Genomic DNA, 19,669 nt, shown 5'->3' with positions numbered 1-19,669 from the left:
CTCCACAAATGCACAGTACATCAAGTAATCATGTTTGTTTCCCCCTGGAGATAAGGACTGGTATGATGAATACAATCTCTACAGAATATGTTGACGATCAGGGATAAAAACTACTCTCAGCTTTCACTGCCTTGGAATAATATGTGATGTAATTTGGATTCTTAGTGCTGCCAAAAGGGAAGACTGTAATATGTTAAAGTTTAAAGCATTAAAAAAAATAATTTGTCGACGATGAGAATGACAAACTGTGAGGAATGTGTTGTATATTTATTACATAGACTAAAACAGCACTCAGCTCTCTCGATTTAAGCCTTCAAAGCACTGTAAATATTACCCAGTTTGTAATCTAATCTGAGCTGATTGGTGTCCAAAATAACAAAAAACTGTCACATTCAGTCCAATGGAAATATGAGGCTTGCTGAGATGAACTTTGCATTTCATATGTGGGTTGTCCCCATATGAATTGGAGTATTCCAGACTTAGAGCATAGCTTTATATTGTACTATGATTTATCATATTTAATATTGCAGATAGAATATAAGGAACTAGATGCACATAGAAAACACTTTTCCAAAATGTTTATATAAAAGTAAATTGAGTGCGACAGAGTATTGTTAATTTGTATGAAGCAGTTAGCAATACATCATTCCTTACAGTAAAACAGGGTGTGATTTTATGATGTATTCTGGTAACTCAATGGGTGCAAATATTTACTTTTTGTTCTTCAAGTACCAGCAACTACATTATTGTGAATGTGTCTCCATGTTGCCACAAAGATAGATGATAGATAGATAGATAGATAGATAGATAGATAGATAGATAGATAGATAGATAGATAGATTAGGTGATTCTACAAAAAGATGAAAATTGCCCATTTAAACAGCAACATTTCAGTTGGCATTTTTCTAGGCCTCTTTTGGATTGAAATTTAGCAGTTTTTCATGGGCAAGTTTTTTTGAGTGTTCCCCCTCTGCTGGAGTATATATGAGGAAATAACTGGGTTGAAACCTGGAGGCTTTGACCTCCAGCCATTGGACTTGTGCTGCTTTAATTCACAATGTAGATAAATAGATACAGTGGGGGAAATAAGTATTTGATACACTGCCGATTTTGCAATTTTTCCCACCTATAAAGAATGGAGAGGTCTGTAATTTTTATCGTAGGTACACTTCAACTGTGGGAGACAGAATCTAAAAATGAAATCCAGAAAATCACATTGTATGATTTTTAAATAATTAAACTGCATTTTATTGCATGAAATAAGTATTTGATCTCCTACCAACAGGCAAGAATTCTGCTTCTCACAGACCTGTTAGTTTTTCTTTAAGAAGCCCTCTTACTCTGCACTCATTACCTGTATTAATTGCACCTGTTTGAACTCGTTACCTGCATAAAAGACACCTATCCACACACTCAATCAATCACACTCCAACCTCTCCACCATGGCCAAGACTAAAGAGCTGTCTAAGGACACCAGGGGCAAAATTGTAGACCTGCACAAGGCCGAGATAGGCTACAGGACAATAGGCAAGCAGCTTGGTGAGAAGGCAGCAACAGTTGGCACAATTATTAGAAAGTTGAAGAAACACAAGATGACTGTAAATCTTTCTCGGTCTGGGGCTCTATGCAAGATCTCGTCTCGTGGGGTAAAGATGATTCTGAGAAAGGTCAGGAATCAGCCCAGCACTACACAGGAGGACCTGGTCAATGACCTGAAGAGAGCTGGGACCACAGTCTCAAACATTCCCGTTAGTAACACACTACGCCGTCATTGATTAAAATCCTACAGAGCATGCAAGGTTCCCCTGCTCATGCCAGCACATGTCCAGGCCTGTTTGAAGTTCACCAATGACTATCTGGATGATCCAGAGGAGGCATGGGAGAAGGTCATGTGGGTCAAATGAGACCAAAATTGAACTTTTTGGTATTAACTCCATTCACCGTGTTTGGAGGAAGAAGAATGAAGAATAGAAAGAACACTGTCCCAACTGTGAAGCATGGTGGGGGAAATATCATACCCTGGAGGTGCTTTTCTGCAAAGGGACAGGACTACTTCACTGTATTGAAGGGATGATGGATGGGGTCATGTATCACCAGATTTTAGCCAACAACTTCCTTGCCTCAGTAAAAGCATTGAAGATGGGTCGTGGCTGGGTCTTCCAGCATGACAATGACCCGAAACACACAGCCAGGGCAACTAAGGAGTGTCTCTGTAAGAAGCATTTCAAGCTCCTGGATTGGCCTAGCCTGTCTCCAGACCTGAGCCCAATAGAAAAGTTTTGGAGGGAGTTGAAACTCAGTGTTGCCCAGCGACTGCCCTGAAGCCTGAAAGATCTGGAGAAGATCTGTATGGAGGAGTGGGCCAAAATCCCAGCTGCAGTGTGTGCAAACTTGGTCTAGAGCTAAAGGAAACGTTTGACTTCTGTAATTGCTAACAAAGGTTTCTATAGCAAATATTAAGTTCTGCTTTTCTATTGTATCAAATACTTATTTCATGCAATAAAATGCAAAATAATTATGTAAAAATCATACAATGTGACTTTCTGGATTTTTTTTAGATTCTGTTTCTCACAGTTGAAGTGTACCTACGATAAAAATTACAGACCTCTCCATTCCCTAATGTAGATGGACAGATATGCTTCTTTTTCATTTTTGTCTATATTAGACCACTACCTAATTAGTGTTGCTCCATCACCAAGGATAGATAGATAGATAGATAGATAGATAGATAGATAGATAGATAGATAGATAGATAGATAGATAGATAGATGATAGATTCACCTACAGTTATATACTTTTTATCTATCAACGGGTCAACCAATATGAGTTCTGTTTTTACCATTAGATGGCGTTGGATTTTTAGTGTATTTCTGTAGTTTCTGTCTCCAAAAATATAATTAAGTCCTTGGCCAGCAATAAATCAGAGTGTGAGACATTAATAATCTTCATGTCCTGTAGCAAGGAGATTAACTAATTAATGTCTCAATAACATTATTCTATCAGAAAATAATGTGTGTATGTGTATGTTACATGACTAAATATGAGTGATATAAATATGCATAGTAATTCTTTGGCATTACATCCATGAGAGCCACACAAATGAAAATGCATTTGTTTTTGTCTTTATACATACTTCATTTAGATTTAGATCAGGCTGAAACTTTTTGGTTGTAGACAGAAATTACACATAGTAAAATTTTAGAATGACATTAAAATCATTATTTATAGGCGCAGCTTTATTTAAAACAACTTTATCTTAGTGCTTGACAATAAAATGTTGGGACCTTCAAAACACGAATGTGGGATTAGAAATCTTCACGGTTATGGAGCAACAACCCACAGCAGTGACTTTTCTGATTTCCAGTTATTGAAGTGGTACTGACAGATTTGGGGTGTACGTATCACATATGAGATCTGTGCAGCTGTACAGGGGCCTCGTAGAATAAGTGGCCCACTGCCACCTCCAAAGTAACTTATAACAGTCTTTTAGATTGCAAGTAAATTACTGAATTAATACATTTCATGGATCACAATTGCAAAGGAATTATTAGAGATATAATAGGGGGGGCCAATATGAGATTTTTGAGAACAAGGCACCCACATTCTATTATTGCTCTGGATCCCTCTGCTGATTATATTCATACAGAAATCATTGGTATTCCTGCCAGAACACAGAACCAAAAATGTGGTGTTATTCACGCAGTGTGGAGTGTGGAGACTCCCATCTCCAAGACTTCTCACGTGCTGCAGCAATTCCATGGAATGCACTACCCAAGACAATTCATTGAATTCTCAATACCCACAGTTTTAAGAGTGGCCTTTCTTTTGTCTCCCGCTATTTCCTCATAGATTGTAAGCCTGCAAGCAGGGACCTCACTCCACTTGGTATCGGTTGAGTTATGTTTTATTCTGTAATGTCTTTATTGTCTGTACAAGTCCCCTCCAAAATGTAAAGTACTGCGGAATATGTTGGCGCTATAGAAATAAAAATTATTATTATAAATGAGAATTCTGGTCTTTTTCTAAAAGTCTGCAGTCACTCTATATGACCACAGACTCCTGAATCCTCACAGCACACACACCGCTGCTGTCTGGAGTCTCTAGTATCGGGGCGAGAGCGATTTGCATACTTCTGGCCACATACCGAGTAGACATGCGCGGCCTTGCTCAACTCGCTTGTAATGAGCAAGAACACGTGTGCTCGCTGTGAGGATTCAGAAGTCTGCAGTCACATAGAGCGACTGCAAACTTTCACCACAAGACAGGACCCCTTTAACTATTTGTGCAGATTACAGAGGGGGAGGTACAATCAATAACTATTTTCTGCTATTTTTGTTTATGTTGTTTATTGTTTTCTTTTTTTTGCTTATTTTTGTCTTATCAAAAAGTGATATTTCAACTGTAAGACCCAATTAATCAGTTAATCACAGGCTATTGCATAGGCTGTGAACAGAAGCATTACTTATCACTACAAATAGAAAAAATAGCTCAATACCAGTTGTAATGGATCATGACTGACCCAATGCAATCTGATGTATTTTGCATCAGATTCCAGCCTATTACATTCAATGATACTTTTTTTTATCATATTTTTTCTTTTTATAAAATGCATCAAATAACCTAAAAACAAATGTCATGTGTAAAACAGTTCTCTAGTTTCCTTCAAACATTCCTATAGATTATTTGGTTTCCCACTAATTTCCCTCTCTTGATAGCTTAAATATTGAGGAGTGGCATATTTAGTAGGATAGAACCCATCAGAGGGAGGTCACCTTGCAGTGGTTGATGGGCATACATGTATTGGCAAATTTAAGCGCTAAGAACCTTCATCTTTTTTGTAAGTCCAGATTTAATGTTTTCAGTGTTTTCATATTTTTTGACCCTTCTAGAGTGCTACTGCGCTTTTTCCTTTTGAATATTGATGTTATGATGTGATATGCATGATGGTAATCTCTGTACAGTGCTGTACAATATGCTGGTGCTGTACAAACAATGAGAAATAAATGACACTTGTTAAGCATTGCAATTAATATGCAGATTATGTTTTAAAAATAATTTTGAATAAATCAGTAAATATCAGATACCAATAAAAATAAATATTTAACTGTTGTATTTTATTATTTCTATAAATTTTTGTTTTATATTCAAATATTTTACAATTCACATATGCAGATCACATTTTTACATTTAAATATTGTCATTTGTACAAAATGGTAGCATCATGCAGGTGTATATTTTGTTCAATGTCCCAAAGAACCTTGCACATTTCATGGACTTTTGAATAGGCTTCATTATGAAGGAATTCTGGTGGCTCACAGCAGATAATCCAGTAGTCACTATCTATTGACTGGAACGTTGTGCCGTGCTTGACGGCATCTTGAGGATTGATTCAACAGAAAATGGTAGGGGCTCATTAACAGAAAGTTTTGCCCCTGTGTCTTTCCCTAGTAGAAAGTCCTTGTTGTACCTGTCAATAGTTACTTTGTATTTCTGGTTTTCCTTGGATGAACATTCTCTGAATTTCTTTGCAGGTTCTTCATAGGGGTCTTTGATACAAGGATTTTTTAGGTGAGACAATGACTTCTCAAGATGTGCTTGTTGAAATAATGAGTGGAAAGGGCTATATTTTAAAGACAAAGGCTGTTTGGCGGCTTCCTTGCTGATCTTGTTTATTAAGCTCTGTGGTGGAGACAAATGGTCCTTGTTAGAGAGCTGTGAAAAGTTCCTTTTTGGAGGTGAAAAAGCAGACCTTTCTCCACTATCCTGTGAAATGTGTTGAGGGGGAATCATATGTGTTTCCATTTTTGGAGGTACCAGGTCCTGTTCTGTAGGCTGGCATTCTATTAATGGGCTAGATTTTGACTCCCAGTTTGACCCAGGCTTTAGTGCCTGCATGGCTGTTGCATTTAATAGGCACTGTTGATATAGAAGAGCATCAGTTATTGGACCACTCTTGGGCCAAACCAAGGACCTGGATGGACCAGGGTATTGTCTGTATGTGGTGGCCACACTGACATTGGAAGAAATTAGTTCCACATTCCCTGACCCTGAATACTGCATGGTGAGATCAAGACAAGTGGGCAAGAAATTGCAGAATTCTTTGTTTGGATTATCAGCCTGTGAGCTCCCATAAGGAACTTTGTAGGAGTTGTACTCTGCTGCATGTACCCTGCGGCTGGGTAAGAAAAGGTTGGAAGCCTGAGAAGCCTCCATCATCTCTCTCTCTTTGTATTCCCTCTCTAACATAACATTCTCCAGTTCTTTATCTGCAAAAGCACGTCTCTTTCTCATCCTGTCACTCACAGGAGCTGGCAATGGAGAGTTGGGCTCCATGTAGGAATCTGCTGGCAGCGGTCGGTAACCTGAAATCACAAGTTATTTTTTAGTTTAGCTGTTTGAATGCCAATGAAAAGCAGATTTCATAACGTCTACAATAAAAAGGAAGATGTATTTATATCCTCTTAAGAGTTCACAATATGATTTCCCAAAGTCAAAAAGCTTCTATTTACTAGCCCATACTGTACAAAATATTGCCATATTGTATTCATTGTTACAATTCAGCAGCCCATAGACATGTGGCTTTTCACAAAGCAAAATTGTTATGTCTAGGACATCAAAACTATGAGATGCAAAGGACCTAAGTAATTACAATATATGAATTAGATGAGTTTTCTTGTAATTGTGCAATCATATTAGCAAGGGCTGTGGCTTACAGAAAAAGTAATAAGATAGATTATTGAGGGTGTATATATTTATATTGTATCATAGAACCGACCAATCCACTTAACATTAAACCTAGCAATTTTTATCTGATTATCATTAAAAGCATACCCATATAAAAGAATATTACAAATATTAAGTTGGATATTTCCTCAAACCGGAAGTAACACTAGTATAGGACCATAACAATTTTGAATGTCATAACCATAGAAAGTATAAATATATGCCCATAGATAATAATTAAAATACCCTGACCATAGAAATTACGTTTAAATAATAGAGCAATAATCTAAATAGGGAAGTATAGGGTACTGGTCCAGAGCCTAATAATAGACCCTAATATGACCCTAGAAAAATCTGCTCCCTACCTGACCATGGATGACGGCACCCTAATAGATAATGACGCCCCAACTCAACGAAGGTTGTCCCTAGAAATTCCCTATAACATCCCTAGTAATAAATACATAATTATTTTCTACATACAATGTAGCAAAAAGGAAGAAAACATTTATATTTGATGACTATGATTCCCCCTAAGCTTCTAAGTCTCAACGCGTTTTCCCCCCAGAGATGAGCAAGGTTCATCAGGAGACAAAATATCATCATTTAGGTCCAATCGCCCATGAGGAAAGAAAGTGACAGTGACAGACTTAGCATATAGTTAGCACGGTGAGGTTTTTACAGTCCCCCATGTAAAGAACGTCATAACCAGCACTCGCAGCACAGAAGTACAGTGTGCGTTCCACAACACGGAGGCACATACGTTCCAACAAAAATTAAGGAATTATTATATATGGTCATATAAATTTTAAATGTCATAACTATATAAAGTATTAATATATGGTCATATACTAGTGTTACGTCATTTGGGGAAATATCCAAACTTAATTTTCCTTTGATATTTTTTGAGTATGCTGTTAATGGTAATCAAATAAAAAATTTTATTTTTAATGTTAAGTGGGTTGGTTGGTTCTATGATACATATTAGCAGGGGTTGTCTGTTAGTGATCTGGAATGGTTAACTTACCAACCACTGTAGCCATGATTCACTTAATAAGGGGTAGTGAATTGTATGTGAATGGCATCTGAGCACTTATCACTTGAATTACTGTTTTAGAACCAAGCAGCTGTGAGCCCTAGTTGGCCATGGGCAATTGACCGCTGTCCTAATACCCAAATGGCCAATCTGTTCCTGCATTTTAGACAGTGCAGGGAATTATGATAACTCATTGTGAGGAGGAACATAATGTCTGCGCATTCTTTATATAGAATCAAGCCTGTATAAAATGGTCACTTTGGGACAATTTATAACTAAATTCATGAGACTCTTAGCTGTTTTAAACTATTACATAGTTACATACATAGTTACATAAGTTGAATAAAGACCTAGGTCCATCAAGTTCAACCTTCCTCCCCAATTGTACATTTTGTCACTAATTTAACTGTAACCCACAATGTTATGTGTACTGAGAAAATCATCCAGCCCTTTTTTGAAAGCTGTTATAGTATCTGCCATCACTACCTCTTGTGGTAAGACATTCCACAGTCCAACTGCTCTGACTGTTAAGAACCCTTTCCTGTTTAGATGCTGGAATCGCCTTTCTTCCACCCGTAATGAGTGCCCCTTAGTCCTTAGTATGGTCTTTGGAAGGAATAAGTCATGTGCTAGTCCTTTGTACTGACCGCACATATGTTTATACATGTAAATGAGATCCCCGATGAGGCGTTGTTTTTCTAAGCTAAACAAGCTCAAACTTTCCAACCTCTCATAATATGAGAGGTCTTCCATCCCTTGTAATAATCTAGTTGTCCGCTTTTGAACTGACTCAACTTCAGAATATCCTTTTTAAAATGTGGAGCCCAAACCTTGATCCCATATTCCAGATGTGGCCTCACCAGTGATTTATAAAGGGGTAACAGTACATTGGGATTGCGGGATTTTATTTATCTTTTTATACATCCTATACGTCCTTGTTTGCCTTTGCGGCGGCTTGACATTGAGTACTGCTGCTCAGCTTACTTGTAACCAGAATATCCAAGTCCTTCTCCTGTTCTGTATTCCCGAGTATACTCCCATTTAATGTATATGCAGCAATAGGATTACTCCATCCTAGGTGCATTACTCTACATTTATCTACATTAAACCTCCTCTGCCAAGTGTATGCCAATTCAGCCATCTTATCCAGATCATTTTGCAGTATTGTACATAGTAGCACAAATCTAGAACATCCTTAGATTTTATATATTTTAATTAGGTCTCATACATAGTAGATAATAATAGATAAAGCATACAATTTTACATAGATGACAGCAGACACGGCAGAATCTTAGCAGACCACCCAGATGGTGTTTAAATATACACCTGTCACATTACAATACCAGGAAATAGGGCTATACCTAGATTTGATGGCATGCATTTCCTAGAGGCAGATCACAATTTACAAAGTGTTACAGATGAGAAAGTTGACTTGAACTAGGAGAGAAGGGAAAAAAGACAGACAGTTAAGAGCAAGAAGAGAAAAAGCAGCACAAAGGAATGATGTATGGAAACAAGGAAAACACTTTAGGCATCATGTATCAAAGCATTGCTTATAAGACACTGGTTTATGGTGAACTGTTGGCATTTATGGGACATTTCATACAGCTTGAGAACAGACACTGGCAATAGGTCTGTATAGTATACGTGTGGTGTAAATATACTGTTTTTATGTTACAACTGGTGTAAAGAAATGTTACAGAATTTCCACATTCTACTCATCCCTTCTGCAAAAATCAGGTATTGATGTAAAAATGTGCTAATAAATAAAAAGTTATTTTTACATGCCAATTTATATTAGCAATTATAATATATCTTACAGGCCAAGAAAATGTAACTCAATCCACTTTCACCTGGGAGGTGGCAACCAAATTGCATGTTGTTTCTAAGAGTAAAGGGATTCTACTATTGGTCATTGTTATTCAAAAGTCTTTTTTATTTGTTTGTAAATCCCTGCACAGTGTCTGACAGTGCTGCACATTTGACAGATATATTTGCATGTAAAATGTAATGCAAAATTGCTCTGCATTAGGACTAAAAAAGCTATTTATATTGTTCTAGAAATACAAGCAAGTGTAAAGATAAAAAATATAGAAATTTAATTAATGTAAAAAAAATCTAACTGCAAAACATGTTCATTCATATATAATAAATGCATAGTAGGATATATACATAGCAGATATATAGAAAGACAGACAGATTAAACAAACAGATATAGATAGATAGATAGATAGATAGATAGAATTTCAAGGTATTTTTATACAAAAGCAGCTAAATAATAGAAATAAAAGAATGTAAAAAACAGTAATTAATGTATGCAAGAATAAGAAATGGAATATAGATAAATTATATTTCTATTTTTTTAAATCTACCATTATCAATATGATTATTATTATTATTAGATAGCTTGTTAGTTTTATATTTTATACACTAAAATATGTTTTTATTTACCTCCTATATGTTCAGCATAATAATATTTTACACTTATCATAGTATAACTCTGTATTTTCATGGTTGTTTGCATACATTTAACTGCAATCTTTTTTGGGTGTTTTTGGTAATTAAAATATTAGGATGAATAAAGATAAGATCTTGGATTGTTCTTGAAGACACATAAAGGTAGTATAACCCCTTTGCAAATCCAAGATACTCATTATTATTATTATTATGATCAATAAATGTAGAGAGGCACAGAACGGAATGTTACCCTTTAATATGCTCTTGGCCAGCAGGCTGGGGGTCCTAAAATGTCGCTGATAGACAGTTTTCCTTTCTGTTACAGTCGGCTTTCCTGACAAGACTTTCTTATCCTAAAAAAGGAACACAAATGAGCTTACTTAGCTTCAATAATAAATTAACATACAGCATACAATATAATAAATGGTGCTGTACTGTACACACCACCTAAACTGCACATACCAGGTCACAGTACAACAGATTACACATAACTCAAACACATAAAATGCACAGATGTATGTGGAGTGTGTTCTGGTGTAAACATGTAGTCACCAGTGTACAGGAAACAAGAACTGAATGGCAACCACCTGAAAACACAATAAGAGGTGCAAGTGCCCATTTATGAGTTTCTACAATAAATACCCCTTCCATGGTGGTGTTTGAAGGGAAAACAACACAGCCTGCTCCACTAAATAACAAGAACATCCTGTGCCAACTAGTCATCACATGTGTGTTCTGTGCCCTCAGCCTTATGTCTCCTCTGCCCACTAGTTATCATCATATACAATAGACACCACCAAGCTCTGTGCCCTCAAGTCATATACTACTGCATAGAATATATGTATTGTAATAAATATAAATATATATATGTAAAATGTAATATATATATAAATACATATATATATACAGTATATCGATAGAGAGAGAGAAAAAGTGAGATAGATAGATAGATAGATAGATAGATAGATAGATAGATAGATAGATAGATAGATAGATAGATAGATAGATATGGGATATAGATAGATAGATAGATAGATAGATAGATAGATAGATAGATAGATAGATAGATAGATAGACACGGGGTACATAGATAGATAGATAGATAGATAGATAGATAGATAGATAGATAGATATGTCTGCTGCCATTCACTCCAGTGAGTCCACATAACTCCAGTATCTGCCAGTCACCATATAACAGATACATGCTGGCACCTGTCTGCATTACCAATACGCTGACAGTCTCTTGAGCTGTGCCATGACCCGTTCACTCAATAACCCACCTCCACCCCCGGTATCCACATATTATTAGAGCATTACTTTGTTCTCATCATATAAGGTACATATCAGGTGCCACGAGTCACAACAGATTATAATGCCACAGTCACAATTCTTCATCATGCACAGGTAATACTTGCCATTTCTAGCCTTTATTTAATACAAAGTGTCATTTCTGTCGATATTAGCCACTTGACTCTGATGCCCCTGGACATAGGGTCCCCCTACAGTGCCCACTATCCCCGCGCCCTCTTTTCCACTCCTTTACTTCTGACATGGACGTTTTACTAGCCATGATATGCGGCACAATAGGCTGCACTAGCCTTGACTTGCCATAGAGACTTTTCTGGACTCTACACGTACAATCAATTAAGCTGAATCCGTTTTCCAGACAATTGGATACAATGTACATCAGAATGAACGGATTACTCCCGATTATTAGTCTCTCCGTTGTCATCACCATAGTGCAGGGTGCAGTAATCCGTGTGCAGCAGGGTTTCCCATCACAGTGAGTCAGGGACAGAGGTGATTCCATGCAGCCAGGCTCAGGTCCTAACTTTAACCAGTTATTTAACGAACAAAGTATTAATAATATCTATAGCTGAGAATTGTGACTTGTATGTAATAGTAATGTGTGTAGGTTGTATATATGATAACTATATATGACAGTGGACTCACCTCTGTAGCCTGCTGCCTCCTGAGTGCCACCTGTGCCGCCATCACCCGCTGCCTCTCCACCACCAGCAGGCAGTTGGCGCACTGACAGTCTCTCCAGCGACAAAAGCGCTTGTGCCCCTTCAGGCAGGAGACGACCCCGTGATTCCTGCAGCGGGCACACTTGGGGGTCCTGCTCAGCTTCCTCTGCTCTCCACCCTTGTCAGTAGTCTTTTGTGGGAGCTGCGGGTGTGTGTGCGCCACTCCATCACCTTCCTGTTCCTCTTCTTCCTCCTCTGTTCTGGGGGGCTCCAGCTGCCGGCTGTCCCCCTCCAACTCCACACTCTCCACATCTATCTCCGAGTTCCCGGCCAGGGAGGATGAGTATGAGGAGTGCGGGGAGGAGGACAAGGTGGAGGGGGGAGAAGAAGGCACTGACACTGGCTGCATCTCGTACATGGCAGGATCCGCTCTCTGTAGTGAGTCCTCGAAACTGTGGGAACACAATATGTACAGCCATGAAGATCATAAAATACAGGATGGAATATATTTATTAAAGAATTTACATACAAATTAATACTTTTCTGTAGTTGTATCCTGTAAGCACACTATGTATAATAATGTATAAATCACATTAGTAAGTCCTAAACTATCACCTATTTCCATGTAGAGAATAATGTCCACAACCCTCAGAACTTACTATTACTGATTTCGTTTACCTGATTATTATAAAATTCTAAGAATAAATCAAATATTTTTTTTGGAAATAGAAATGGTTATGTGCTTATTCCTAGAAGTGGAGGCATCAGACTAGACAATCTGTACCAGCAGCACAATGGCTAATTAATAGTGAGTGGTAATGATTCATCTCATCCTGATCTAGACTTATTATAGGTTTAATAATTTCAGAGATGGGAACAATGAGAGGTAACAAAGGCAGCAGCACATCGGAGGCTCCACAGCCATCTGTAGCATATCCCTATCATGGTAGCACCTAGATATCTGTGTGATGGACAGGGTTAGAGCTGAAGGCGTATCTGCTACAACCAATGTACAATATATAGTATACATAGAACATATCAACCACATAGAGATAAATAATGCAGTAGTTACACTGGTATTACTGCTTCTATTTCATATATCTGTACCGAAAATTAGTTCTACTATAGCACTAAGATATATCATGAATATGTAGAAGATAAATACAGAGATATATGGAGAGCTAGATAGATGGAGAGATAGAATGAATAGAATGAAAGAAAGAAAAAAAGAAAGTAATACAGACAGATACTAGACAGATAAGACGAATAGATAAATAAAATAGCTAGATATACATAGATAAGATAAATAATAAATAAATATATAAGATAGAAAATAAATACATAGATAGTAATATATAAATATAAAATAGATAGATCGACAGATACATATATAGATAAATAGATAGATACAGTAGATAGATATATAGATAGATAGATAGATAATAAATAGAGATAGATAATAGATAAATAATATATAGATAAATAATAAATAGATAGAGAATAAATAGATAATAAATAGATACTAGATAGATAGAAAGAGATAGAAAGAGATAGATAGATAGATAGATAGATAGATAGATAGATAGATATGGAGTAGATAGGTAATTTCCAGCCACTTTCCGGCATCCCATAAGCGCTGCGGAGCCCCCACCTCGTCTCCCCGTGTTAGGAGCGGGGGTTCCTGGGCAGGACATGGCAGGGTCTGCCTGATATCACTACCAGATGTGGGCACTGTACAAGTGTCTGAAGCTTCCCAGAACCGATACTGTGAGGAGACAGCGGGGATCCCAGTAATGACCAGCACAGTATCAGTAATTAGCCTCTCCCTAGTCTGAGAAAACTGATAACAGAGAGCAATAGCTTCAGTCACCTGTGCAGCTGGTGAGTAGGTGACACTTACCAGTGCAGTGCTCGGGCAGTGGGGAGCAGCACCCACCCGTGCTGAGTCCAGGCTGGGCACTAATCCTCCGTTACATCCAGGTCACGCGCGGCACATGACAGTGACAGGCGGTGACCGCTGAGCGCAGAGCCGCCGCTTTATAATAGCTCGCCGGCCACACTGCGCTCTCAGCCTTCTACAGAGCCGACTCTCAGTCCAGGCAGCCCGGACCCTTATTGGCTGCTCCTGCTGCCTGTGAGAGCTATGATTGGTCAGGGAGCCGCAGCGGTGCCGCCCACTCCACGCCTTGCGCTGTTTACTATCAATCTAGCTTGTCAATGGCCGGTCCAGATGTGGGTACTTCTCTTGGGGCACCCTGGTGCTATCCCTGGGCACCATCACCCATAACACAGGGGAGCAGGGCTGTATGGTAAACAGCCACTAGAGATAACGACGATAATCGGCCACTAGGGCAGCACTACGGCCGTGTTTAGACTGGAGCGCTTATTATCACCAGCGTTTAGTGCAAACAAAGTCTTATTCCGGGTAATCAGGGACATCCCCGACGTTACACGCGTGATCGGGAGGATCTGGAGGAAATCAATATTTAGCGGAACACAAGGAGTTTGGGTTTATGTTTTATCTGTTTCTTCCTATTCATTTCCATCAACTATTTTACCCAAAATATCAAAGAAATTGTCTATTGGGAGAAACGTTGTGACTGTACAAAAGAAGGGTGGATGTAAAGTAGACACCTGGAAAATTCATTGTGTTCATGTGTTTCTTAATTTCATATTATAACTTCTGTCTATTTATTATTATTATTATTATTATCTATCTCATATCTATCTATTATTATTATTATCTATCTCATATCTATCTATTATTATTATCTATCTCATATCTATCTATTATTATTATCATTATTATTATTATCTATCTCATATATATCTATCTATCTATTATTATTATTATCTATCTCATATCTATGTATTCTATCTATTATTATTATTATCTCATATATATCTATTCTATCTTATCTAATAATATATATCTATTAATCTATCTATCTATCTATTTATTATCTATCAATTCAATTCAAAGAATTTGGCAGGACCAAATAAAAATTCGTTTTGCCAAAGCAAGTGTACAGTAGGGAACAGGAATAGGGACTGTGGGGATGATGGATGGGGGCACATCCAGGGTGGGGGCTATCTATAATCTATCTATCTATCTATCTATCTATCTATCTATCTATCTATCTACCTGTTTACATACCATCTATATTTCTATCAATAGTCTATCCATATACCTATCTATTAATCACCTATCTATAGTCTATCTATGTATCTGTATTTCATCTATTATTATCTATCTATGGACCTTTTATCAATCTATCTATATATCTATTTATCTATTATCTAGAAATAATTAATTCAAGGAAACATTATTGGAAGGACCAATTACATATTAACATTGCTAATGTGGGAAATCAAGGGAAATAGTTTGTGGAAATTACAATTAGAGATAGGGATAAAACCGGGGTAGGGGCTATAAAAGTCCTATCTATCTATCTCCCATATCTATCTATCTCCCATATCTATCTATCTATCTATCTATCTATCTATCTATCTATCTATCTATCTATCTATCCCATATCTATGTATCTATCTATCTATCCCATATTTAGCTATGAACTATTTATCTATTTATCAATCCCATATTTAGCTATTATCTATCTATCTATCTATCCCATATCTATCTATCTATCTATCTATCTATCTATCTATCTATCTATCTATCTATCTATCTATCTATCTATCCCATATTTAGCTATGAACTATTTATCTATTTATCAATCCCATATCTATCTATCTATCTATCTATCTATCTATCTATCTATCTATCTATCTATCCATCTATCTATCCTTCATTAGATTTAGTCTAGGCATATTATACACAGTATACTCATGATGCATATTAATGAATATAAATCTATTATCTATATATTATCTATCTATCTATCTATCTATCTATCTATCTATCTATCTATCTATCTATCCTTCATTAGATTTAGTCTAGGCATATTATACACAGTATACTCAAGATGCATATTAGTGAATATAGATCTATATATCTATCTATATATGATATGATTGGATAGAGGGAGAGGGTTTTGCTGTTCTAATGATAAGTGTAGCATGTCCTCACAGAGTTACGGGGTTCTGTTCCTTATACTCCACTCTTCTGGTTTTCTAGCCCATCAGACTGGTGAGGTTACATGTACTGGCAGCTCTAGATTGCTTATATACAGTCACAACACACAAATACGATCTGTTTTACCTAAACTGGAATAACTTTAGATAATCGTTATCTGAGCGAGGCAAACATTCAGCCCACAATCTTGCTTTGTATACAGTAAACTTACATTAACTGCTCCTTGTTCTCCTGTCCTGAGCGGAGCAGAGCCAGCTGGTCACAGCTCTCCTGTGTCCCATAACAAGGCATGGCAGTGCCAACAGGTACAAACACAGCACACAAGAAACCTTTTGGCACTGTCATATCCATTCTGTATATGTGACTCCTAGACTAGCAGCTGGCGATGTAGGCTGTATCCTAGAGTATATTTGTAATGTAGACTGTAATATACTGTGTATATTTCAAATTTATGCATGCTGCTGTAATTTAGTCATTGTGGAACTACAAACCCCAGTATACCCTGCTCACAAATTACTACCCCTACAATACAGGATCTGTAAAAAATCTGGCACCGCAGCTTTTAACACGTCGCGAGATAATCGCTATGTAGCCAGTGTATATTGCTGCTGGTGTAAATACTCGGTGTAATTGACAGTTATTGTGTATAGTGACAAGGAAAGTATGATCAGTATGTGTATAAAGGGGAAGGGGAGAACAGGACCTCAAGGTCAGAGTATGGGAGGATTCCCACTGGGCAAAATAAACCTGTGGCCCCAGATTTGTCGCCTGGCTAAACCTATATGACACCTGCAAAAATGTGTAGTCGAGTCGGATGTCAGCATAATTTTCCACCATACCCATATCATAGTAGTACTAACGTTAATTTCGGATGAATTGGGCACATTCTGCCTAGCAGTGAATTACTTGCACAGTTCTATTAGGAAAATGAAATTAATTATGGAAAATGACCCTATTGTTATGAAAATTATTATCTGATGATGAGTATATTAGAATTATTTCTATTACTGTTCTTAGGTATGCCAAAGAATTGACTACTACAACGTTTATATATTAATATAGTTATTTAATGTGTAAGAGATCCACCAATATATTTTATTCCAGAATTTTACATATGTCTGCAAACTTACAAACTACATCATCATTCTTTCTTGATGATGATGCCACAAGAGGGTGACATGATGCACATGATGCCACATATTCGATGCCACAGTAATTGGATCAGGTTTACTGGATGGCAATGTTGTTATACTGTTCTGCTTTCTTTTGAGTGTTGTGAGTGTAATGTATCTATCAGTCTGACAATTTAGCTGTGTACTTACTGTATATCATTAATAGCTATATATCTTATACCTATCACACAGCTATTTCCAGCTCTGTTCTATATTCTTTTGCTATCAGTGAATGCTTCTCACATTCTTCTCCAAATATATAGGGGACCCTACTTCTTTCTAACTGGACCAATGTAACAATGTCTATTTATAGTCTCAAGATTCCGATTCTGAATTTAATTTTGAATTGTTTTCCTTAGTGTTTTATGATATTTATATACAAATAAATGGTTAATGATTGCACATGTTGGTATAAAGAGTGAAAAGGTTAACAATATTGTCTTTGTTATTAGCTTCTGAGAAATCAGATGGAAAAAGAGCAATCTGATGGGGCAAGTACAAAAAGAATCTAAAAGAATCTGCTCATATTTAAGTGAGCTAGCCACCCTATTACTGCAATACAAAGCTACATACTTGTCACATCTGCTATCAGCATAGCAAGCCTAAGAAAATAAAAGTGTGTAACTATACAGTTGAGATACACTCAGTCTATAGTGACTGTATTATAGTACAAAGTGATTTAGAAAGTATGATAATAGTATTTTAATGTCTATGAACACTTACAATGGCCTGCTATGTGCACCTCATCTTTCCAGTCCAACCTTTTGGAGAAGAGTAGCACTTTTACACTTTCCAACTAAGGCACAATAAACTCAGAAAATAAATGTTCTACAGTCATCATTGCTCTATTTTACATGATTGTCTGATAGGTGGGGTCCTCTGTTTTGCAAAAGAAGTTTCACAGCTAAATTTAATAGGTTTGGAGCTGGACACTCACCCCCTTTCCCTCGCACCACTCTATTATACTCCATGAGGTGGACAACAAAATGTACAAAACTATCCATTTAGGCTTGCTTAACAAAGTATTGTCATTATTTTGTGGGTGACAGCAGCTATAAAGTTCGTATATCATTAAGGCACGTCCTAAAACAGTAACAGAGGGTTTATAATCTGGAATCATCACCATGCAATAACCATGGCTTTCCATCTTTGACTTTTATGAATTCGAATATCCCTACAGCTGAATTTAAAGAAATATTCCCAAAATCTCAAGTTATCCCCTATCCAAATATGGGATGACTTGCTGATCACTGTGGGTTTTGACTGCTAAGACCTCCAGCTATCCCAAAAATATGGCTTCAGAACCTCAATAGAGCAGAAGAGTACATGCTCAACCTCTGCTACATTCGTTGTCTATGAGATTAACAAAGAAAGCCTAGTATAAAGCTGGGGATAACTTGCTATTTTGGGCAAACCTGTTTATAGACAGATTTTTGACTCATTAAACTGATCTCATAGGTGATTAAATTGGTCTGAGATGTCCAATTACACATAAAGATATTTGGTTAGGAAACAGGATAGATTTTGCACTTTGTGCCACTTGTGTCTTTTTAGCAGTGCATTTCCCTCTGCTTATGCAGCTTAATGAATGTAAACCAATGGGGCATATTTATGGAGCTAAATGTAGCAGAATCCTGGGTTAATTGTGTGCCAAAAATGATCTTTCATGACTTGTATTATATTTATTATATGTTTTAGACACTCTCTGTGCCTTGTCCAACAAAGGGTGTGAAAAGGGGTGTTTATGTCAGAAAAGGAGCATGGTCTAATCAATGCACCAAAATGTTACATCAAATTTCTGGGACACAGTAAGCCAACTAGTAGGGGATGTAAACTTAGATTTGACAGTCTTAAAATATACCAGATTTATCAAACAATATGAACACAACAATAAAACTGTAAGATTTTAAGACAATTTAGTCTAAGTTTCCACTGTCTAAAAATTAGAAAGTATTGATAAAAATGCCATGATGAGTTTAGTGAACATGTAATATAAATGTATGACAGCACCAATTCATTTCCTATGAAGTGGCCTCAATATGCTCAGATGGGCACCTAAGATAGAAGAATTAGAATTGGATATAGACTGACTTGTGTGAATAGAATCTGTGTACATTGCTGTTGAAAATGTTTGTGCCAGACAGCCATAGGAAGTGAGGAATATATCCATAAGACTTGTGCAAAAGTAGATAAACGTAAAAGATTGATATTAATTGGG

General features: G+C 37.0%; 1 protein-coding gene across 3 annotated transcripts; it reads right to left on the bottom strand.

Moving 5' to 3' along the window:
- Window positions 1-5,093: 5,093 nt before the first annotated feature.
- Window positions 5,094-16,573, bottom strand: DMRT2 (doublesex and mab-3 related transcription factor 2). Of its 3 annotated transcripts, none has more exons than XM_073652512.1 (4): window positions 16,491-16,573; window positions 12,167-12,635; window positions 10,464-10,566; window positions 5,094-6,362 (listed from the first exon to the last, which is right to left on the bottom strand). In XM_073652512.1, exons 1-4 carry the CDS (start codon window positions 16,568-16,570, stop codon window positions 5,341-5,343), a joined length of 1,674 nt encoding a protein of 557 aa, XP_073508613.1. In that variant the 5' UTR covers window positions 16,571-16,573; the 3' UTR covers window positions 5,094-5,340. The 3 variants fall into 3 exon arrangements, with proteins under 3 accessions (XP_073508613.1, XP_073508622.1, XP_073508632.1); XM_073652521.1 differs by lacking the exon at window positions 16,491-16,573 and adding an exon at window positions 14,084-14,298; XM_073652531.1 differs by lacking the exons at window positions 10,464-10,566; window positions 12,167-12,635; window positions 16,491-16,573 and adding an exon at window positions 9,118-9,195.
- Window positions 16,574-19,669: the final 3,096 nt, after the last annotated feature.

The sequence above is a fragment of the Phyllobates terribilis genome, unplaced genomic scaffold, assembly GCF_046119375.1.
Source record: "Phyllobates terribilis strain yellow unplaced genomic scaffold, ASM4611937v1 Scaffold_1__5_contigs__length_1240528914, whole genome shotgun sequence".
Classification (NCBI taxonomy): Eukaryota; Metazoa; Chordata; class Amphibia; order Anura; family Dendrobatidae; genus Phyllobates; species Phyllobates terribilis.
The sequence above is the reverse complement of the archived record's forward strand: the minus strand, read 5'-3'. Positions and strand labels throughout refer to the sequence as shown.

What these genes read in the sequence shown, in the direction of transcription:
- DMRT2 (XM_073652512.1), bottom strand. Translation starts at nt 16,570, where the DNA reads ATGCCTTGTTATGGGACACAGGAGAGCTGTGACCAGCTGGCTCTGCTC. An exon ending in GAGAACAAGGAGCAGTTAAT is followed by an intron (nt 12,636 to 16,490) that starts GTAAGTTTACTG and finishes GTGTTCCCACAG; the next exon opens with TTTCGAGGACTCACTACAGA. An exon ending in GGCCAAGAGCATATTAAAGG is followed by an intron (nt 6,363 to 10,463) that starts GTAACATTCCGT and finishes TTGTGATTTCAG; the next exon opens with GTTACCGACCGCTGCCAGCA.